Source organism: Marmota marmota, unplaced genomic scaffold (assembly GCF_001458135.2).
Source record: "Marmota marmota marmota unplaced genomic scaffold, marMar, whole genome shotgun sequence".
In the NCBI taxonomy this organism is placed as follows: domain Eukaryota; kingdom Metazoa; phylum Chordata; class Mammalia; order Rodentia; family Sciuridae; genus Marmota; species Marmota marmota.
The window spans coordinates 4203740-4210630 of record NW_025999891.1 but is presented as its reverse complement, the minus strand read 5'-3'; the positions used below and the strand labels follow the sequence as shown (position 1 = coordinate 4210630).

The 6891-nt window shown below is 41.4% G+C and overlaps 1 protein-coding gene across 6 annotated transcripts in view; it reads right to left on the bottom strand.

Moving 5' to 3' along the window:
• Nucleotides 1–6891, bottom strand: part of Phf12 (PHD finger protein 12) — a 44391-nt gene that overhangs the window by 10818 nt on the left and 26682 nt on the right. For all 6 annotated transcript variants that reach the window (XM_048793865.1, XM_015501084.2, XM_015501081.2 and 3 more), the window contains 3 exons: nucleotides 5619–5739; nucleotides 3656–3788; nucleotides 1080–1244 (listed from right to left, as the gene is read on the bottom strand). In XM_048793865.1, the coding sequence (XP_048649822.1) occupies nucleotides 1080–1244; nucleotides 3656–3788; nucleotides 5619–5739 (419 nt within the window). The remainder of the gene's footprint in view (nucleotides 1–1079; nucleotides 1245–3655; nucleotides 3789–5618; nucleotides 5740–6891) is intronic.

The window sequence follows — 6891 nt, the reverse complement described above, 5'->3', positions numbered from 1 at the left end:
CGTTTGAGTGGTCTACATGAGATTTATAACTAGAACCAAAAGGTCAAGTCAGATAGAACAGTTTGAATACCACCAAAATTATCTCTTTTCTAGATTATTGTGTGAAATGTGTCAGGAATTATCATGAAGGGCCTTGAAATTGGCATATAAAACAACAACAACAACAAAAAAAAAAAACAGGGCTGGGAATTTGGCTCAGTGGTCGAGTGTCCCTGAGTTCAATTCCAGGTAACAAAAAAAAAAACAGTGGAGGAGGAACAAAACAATGATGGGACTTTATCAAGGCCTCCTGGGCGTTTACTTCAGTAGTCAGGCTTGCTTCTCTGTCTACACAGTAAATCACACAGTCTTGATTACTTGCAGATCCATTTAACTGAGGTCTGAGGCATACCACCACTGGAAACACTTTAGTTTTAGAAAACTTCGTGTTTCTATTGAAGGAGAAATATTTATCCAGTTAAGAGTTTGTTCCACAATTCTCAACAGTTAGCACCTTGCTAGGACTAACACCCACAGGAGGTGATGGGTGTGGTGCGATTTTAAAGTGTGGCTGCCATCAAGTGGCCACTTTTGAGAATTGCTGTTTTTTTGCTGGTATATAGGACTGTGAGTTTATCTCAAAAGAGAAAGATCCAGATGGCTCTTGGACAGAAGACATATAATGGGGACAGACAGGGTGACTTCAGGTGAGGAGAAATTGACATCCAAGCACAACTAGGTTTGGTGGCATGGGCTGAAGAGTGCTTATCTTTGGAGGACCAGAGACTTGCAGACTTTGAAAGCCTACTTGAGGCTTGGCCCTCAACATGCTCAAGTACTAAAACATAAGTTTAACATTCATTATTTGGGCTGGGGATATAGCTCAGTTGGTAGAGTGCTTGCCTTGCATGCACAGGCCCTGGGTTCAATCCCCAGCACCACAAACAAACAAACGTTTATTACTTGCTGAGATACCAAAGACAAATCTCTAGGTCTTCACGGTCTCCATGTTTGTAAAACTGGGAAAATGGCCCTCTCTATTTATCAAGCAAAGGCAATCAGGACACCATCATCCTGCCTGTACCAGATCCGTGACTCACCTTCAGGCTTCTTCTTTTGACTGACTGGAGCACACGGCGGTTAGGAGGGTGCTTCTTATGGATTCGGTTCAGGAAGTCCACTTTGACGACATGCTGCGAAATGGTGTCCTGGAAACGATCAAACACCTGGCACCGATTGCTCAGTGTCATATTCTTCTGGTTCAGCTAGAGACAAACCAGAAATACCCTTGTGGTGAATCTTGAAAGGTATCCCCACCTTCAGGTAGCCCCATTCTCTGAGATATTAAAAACAACAACAAAAAACCAGAATTTTTCAGCCAAATGGGATCCTTCAGTCAGGGACAAGATGCCAACACTCTTGCTAGAGAGTAAGGCAACATGGATGAGACTTTCCTCCTCAGCTGATATGTTCCTGTTTCCCAGTGAGGCTCAAAGAAAGGAAACAGAGAATTAGTCAAGAAGTATCCTTAAGAATTCAGCCTGACAGTCGTCAGTTCTAGTTCAGAGTACTCTGTCAGGGTATCCTCCCAGCAACACCAGGTTTCAGACCCCCAAGAGACCCAAACTCCCAACAGGAAGGGACTCACAGAGGAAGCAGGACTGTTCCTACAGAGGAGCTTGTCCAATAGTTGGATGAGGATCCTATATGCCCTGCCCCTTTCCTGCTCTAGGGTTCAAGGGAGCACCTCTGTGAACCCATCCTGATACGACAGTCTTCCTTCATGGAAGGGGGGAAACTTGGTCACCTCTTAAGAGGCTAACAGGAAAGAAGAAAGAAGAGTTTCTGCAATGCCTACTGAAGGTATGGAGAACCCACGCCACTCTCCTCTTCCTCATTTGGTTCCCTACGCTTAAGTTCAAAAGAAAGAATCTCCTTTGGAAGCTTCCTAATTGGCAAATTAGGCACAACCTTTAAGTGGCTAATAAAATTAGCTAATTAGTAATTTCTCATTCACTGGAAAGTTGCTCTTTAAGATCTGTATTTGGATAAACTGCTTATGGTCTTTTTTTTTTTTTTTCCTGGTTTGGCAGGAAGAAAAGAGTCACTCACAATGAGCCTTAGAGACCCTTCCTTTTTTTTTTTTTTTTTAAATTTTTAATATTTATTTTTCAAGTATCGGCCGACACAACATCTTTGTTTGTATGTGGTGCATGAGGATCGAACCCGGGCCGCACGCATGCCAGGCAAGTGCGCTACCACTTGAGCCACATCCCCAGCGCCCCCCCCCCTTTTTTTTTAAATATTTATTTTTTAGTTGTAGGTGGACACAATATCTTTATTTCATTTGTAAGTGGTGCTGAGGATCAAACCCAGTGCCTTATGCGTGCTAGACGAGTGATCTACCACTGAGCCACAACCCCAGCCTGAGACACTTCCTCTTAGATAAATCTAAGTGGCACAAATCAAAAGAATACAAAGTAACTCTTCCATATACAAAGAAGATCAAATGCAGGGCCTCACAAATGCTAGTTAGCACCTCACCACTAACTAACATTCCCAGGCTCCATGTATGGCAGTCTTTAATTATTTCATGACTAATGTCATTTGGTAGATGATGTTATTTTTTGTTTCCAGTGCTGGGCATTGAACTCAGGGCTAGGCAAGTGCTCTACTATTGAGCTATATTCCTCATCCCAGATTTGACAATGTCCTTTTTTTTTTTCCTTCCCCTTTTTGGTACCAGGAAGTGAACCCAGGGGGTGCTTAACCACTGAGCCACATCCCAGCCCTTTTATATACATATATTTTTTGGTACCAGGGATTGAACTCAGGGGCACTCACTCGACCACTAAGACATATCCCTAGCCCTATTTTTTGTATTTTATTTAGAGACAGGGTCTCAGTTGAGTTGCTTAGTGCCTTGTCCTTGCTGAGGCTGGCTTTGAACTCATGATCCTCCTGTCTCAGCCTCCAGAGCCACTGGGATTATAGGTGTGCACCATCACGCCCGGCTTCTTTTATATTTTGAGACAGGGTCTTTCTAAGTTGCTTAGGCTGGCCTTGAACCTTCAGTCCTCTTGCCTTAGTTATTGGGATTACAGACTATGCCACAATGCTTTTAAGCAGCTACCTTTTTGGTTTGGAAAGGTTTCCTCCTGGAGCCCTCTCCCATTCCATCTTGTTATCTGTTCTAACTGCCTAAGAAGGACAAATCCTTTTGGAGATAGCTAATGACAGCTGTGTTCTAGCCTTGGAAAGAAGTGTAGAAAATGTATCCAAGACTCCTGGTGATAACAACATTCATTCCTTTTTTTTTTTTAGTTGTAGACAGACACAATACCTTTATTTTATTTATTTTTATGTGGTATTAAGGATCAAACCTGAAGCCTCACACATGCTAGGCAAGTGCTCTACCACTGAGCTATATCCCTGGCCCCACAACATTCATTATTTCAACTTACTGAACACCAATACATGTGGTTATAAAGAATTAAAGCAACAGAAGAAATGAACCTTATTTGGAGACTGCGACACATATATTCCAGATAGCCAACCATTTATTTCCTTATTATTGTGAACTCTGGAACAAAGCTGATCTTAATATGCTTTCTACTGAATCAGTCCACACCCCAGCTGTGCCCATAGAGGATTGATTGGACACTGCTGTGCTTACCACCACATGTTCGATGTGATTCGGACACATCCATCTGCCCAGGGGCATGGCAGTGAGCGGTGGCTCGAGGCAGTCCATATGAAACAGGAGGGGGCAATAGTCACACTGGATGAGAGGGGCCACACGGCAGCTCCTGCCAAAAGAAAAAGAGATGTTGGCCACATCTGTATTAAGATGGAAAAATTCAGAATAATTCTGCACTGTGGAACAACCCCCTTTCCTTAATCCTAACAGCATTTTCCCACATCTTCCTACCCCAATGATTCAGTTATACTTCTGATCAGAAAGGTGGCTGAATTTGGGGGCTACCACCAGGTTCTCCATTATTCTCTCTTCTGACAAGAATGTCTCTTGTGATGACTTGAATGTTTATTTGGAGTACAGCTAAAGTGGCTGCCAGAGCAAGAATGGTCAAAGGTCATACCCACTGGAGAAGACAGTGAACTCTGCTCTCTACTCCTTAAAAGAGAGAAAGTACTTTGTCTATTTCCCTATAGCTTTTGTTGTGAGATACTTCTTACTTTTGTTATTGATATAGAATACCTTTCCCCCCCTTCAGCATTGGGGATAAACCCCAGGAGCGCTTTATCACTGAGCTATACTCCTGCGCCCCCCCCCCACCGCTTTAAAAATTTTTTTTGTAGTTGCAGATGGACAGAATGCCTTTATTTTGTCTATTTTTATGTGGTGCTGAGGATCTAACCCAGTGCCTCACACATGCTAGGCAAGCTCTCTACTGCTAAGCTATAGCCCCAGCCCACTCCTGGCCCTTTTTTCAAAGAATTTTGAGACAAGGTCTCCTTAAGTCACCCAGTTTGGTGACTTATGATCCTCCTGCTCCAGCCTCTTGGGTACCTGGGATTAAAGGTGTGTGCCACCACATCCATTAAATACTACCTTCTTCTTCTTCTTTTTTTTTTTTGGGGGGGTGGGGTGGGGTGGGGCTGAGGATTGAACTCAGGGACACTTGACCGCTGAGCCACAATCCCCATCTCAATTTTTGTATTTTATTGAGAAATAGGGTCTCACTGAGTTGCTAAGTGACTCATCATTGCTGAGGCTGGCTTTGAACTTGTGATCCTCCTGTCTCAGCCTCCTAAGCTGCTGGGATTACAGGCATGTACTACCATGCCCAAATTGTTTTTGATAGCTATTTTCTCCTGCTATCCTATCCTGACCATAATGTAGTCCTTCTAACATACCCTAGCCAACAAGTTCAGCTTCAGTAATTGAAGTAGCTGCTTTCTGTCACTGAGATCCTATTTGAAGAAATCCAGTGACCCAAGGAAGATATAACTGGGGTAGTACAGGGGCTATTTCTAAATAAATCATTCAGACCAAACTACCATATATACTTGTACTTTTTGTTTTTGGTACTGGGGATTGAACTACCATATATACTTGTACTTGGGGATTAAACTACCATATATACTTGTACTTTTTGTTTTTGGTACTGGGGATTGAACTCAGGGGCACTTGACCACTGAGCCACATCCCCACCCCTATTTTGTATTTTATTTAGAGACAAGGTCTGAGTTGCTTAGTGCCTCGCTTTTACTGAGGCTGGCTTTGAACCTGTGATCCTCCTGCCTCTACTCCTAAATTGCTGGGATTACAGGTGTGTACCACCATGCCCGGCATCTTTACTGATTTCAAAACACTTTGTCTTTTCCAGGAACATGATGCCTTACCGACCATAATTTTTCCTGTTCTCTAATCTAAATAATCTCATGCTTCAATTCAAGACCAATTTTTCTTGTTCTAGTCTCTAGCAACATAGTTAATAGTACTCCTGTACTATTATTCTTCAGGGAATTTATTAATACTTTCAAGGCTCTGGTCATTCAATCAGTCAATTTCTATGTATTCATACCATCAATAAATAAAGAGGTGATAGAAGAAAAAAAAATGCACCATTTGCTGAATATATAAAGGAAGAGCCCTTTGGTATAGAAGAAAATACCTGTTACACGTGAAGCAGACTTTGACGGGTAAGGGAACAAGACCATTGTGATCTAACTCATGCTGTGTCTTCTTTACATTTTTCCCTGTGGTTTCCTCTTTTCTTCTCCTCTTGCTAGAACCTAGAAGAGAAATTGGTGATGCTGAACTGCCCAGACATGGATCTTTCTGAGGCCCCCAGAGCTGGTTTCGAGTGAGAAAATGAATAGGAAGAGAGGAAAAAGGAGACTCAGATATAAGTCAGAGACTGTTCATGAGGGAGCAAAAGTCACCTGTTCTATAGCAGTAACACATCTGTTTTACAAACAGCAAGTGATCAGAAACCTGGGTTTGACACTGGCAACCTAAGAAATATAAATGCCCAAGTCAAATGGTCAACAAAGACTATTCTGTGAAGGTAGCTGAAGAAAAGACTACAAATTTACATTTTTATAGAAATCAGAAATGCCTTGATTCCATATGCATCTTTTAAAACTTTCCACCAATTTCTCTTTCTCTAGCAAGAAAAATATATCTAAAAGCTTTGTGGTATCAATGGTATCAAATAGAAACCAAGACTTGGTTAAAAAAAAAATAAAAGAGGGTAATTGGTAATAGACAGATATTACAAATTGGTAATTTAGTAATATCTATCAGAGCTATCAATGCATACTGACCCAGAAATTCTAATAGGAATTTAACCTACATATAATACCCACATATCTATTACATGTAGTACACAATGATGTAATTACAAAGTTATTTGTTGAAGCACTATCTTGGTAACAGAAGATTAGGAACAACCTAAATGTCAGTTAATAGGAAACTGGCTAAATTGTGGCACATCTGTACAATGGACCATTATGCAAGCACAAAAAAAAAAAATTGAGGAACTTCTATATTAATATATTAATACCTCTAGAATATTTTGTGAAGTGAAAAAAAGCAAGGTGCAGAACAGTATATCTAGTATGTTATTTAAGGAAAAAATACACACACGTATCTGTATTTGCTTATACACGCACAAAGAAATTCTAGGATACACAAGAATCAACCAGTGGTTTCCTGTGAAGGGTAGGAAGGTGGATAACAGGCGTGGAAGGGAAATTTTTCATTGTAAGTGTTCATATTTTATATATATTTTTTGGTGTGTGTGTGGTCTTGGGGATTGAACCCAGGCGTACATTACCAACAAACTACATACCCAGTCCTTTTACTTTTCTAAGACAGGGACTTGCTAAGTTGCTGAGGGTCTCACTAAGTTGCTGAGGCTGGCCTTGAACCTGAGATCCTCC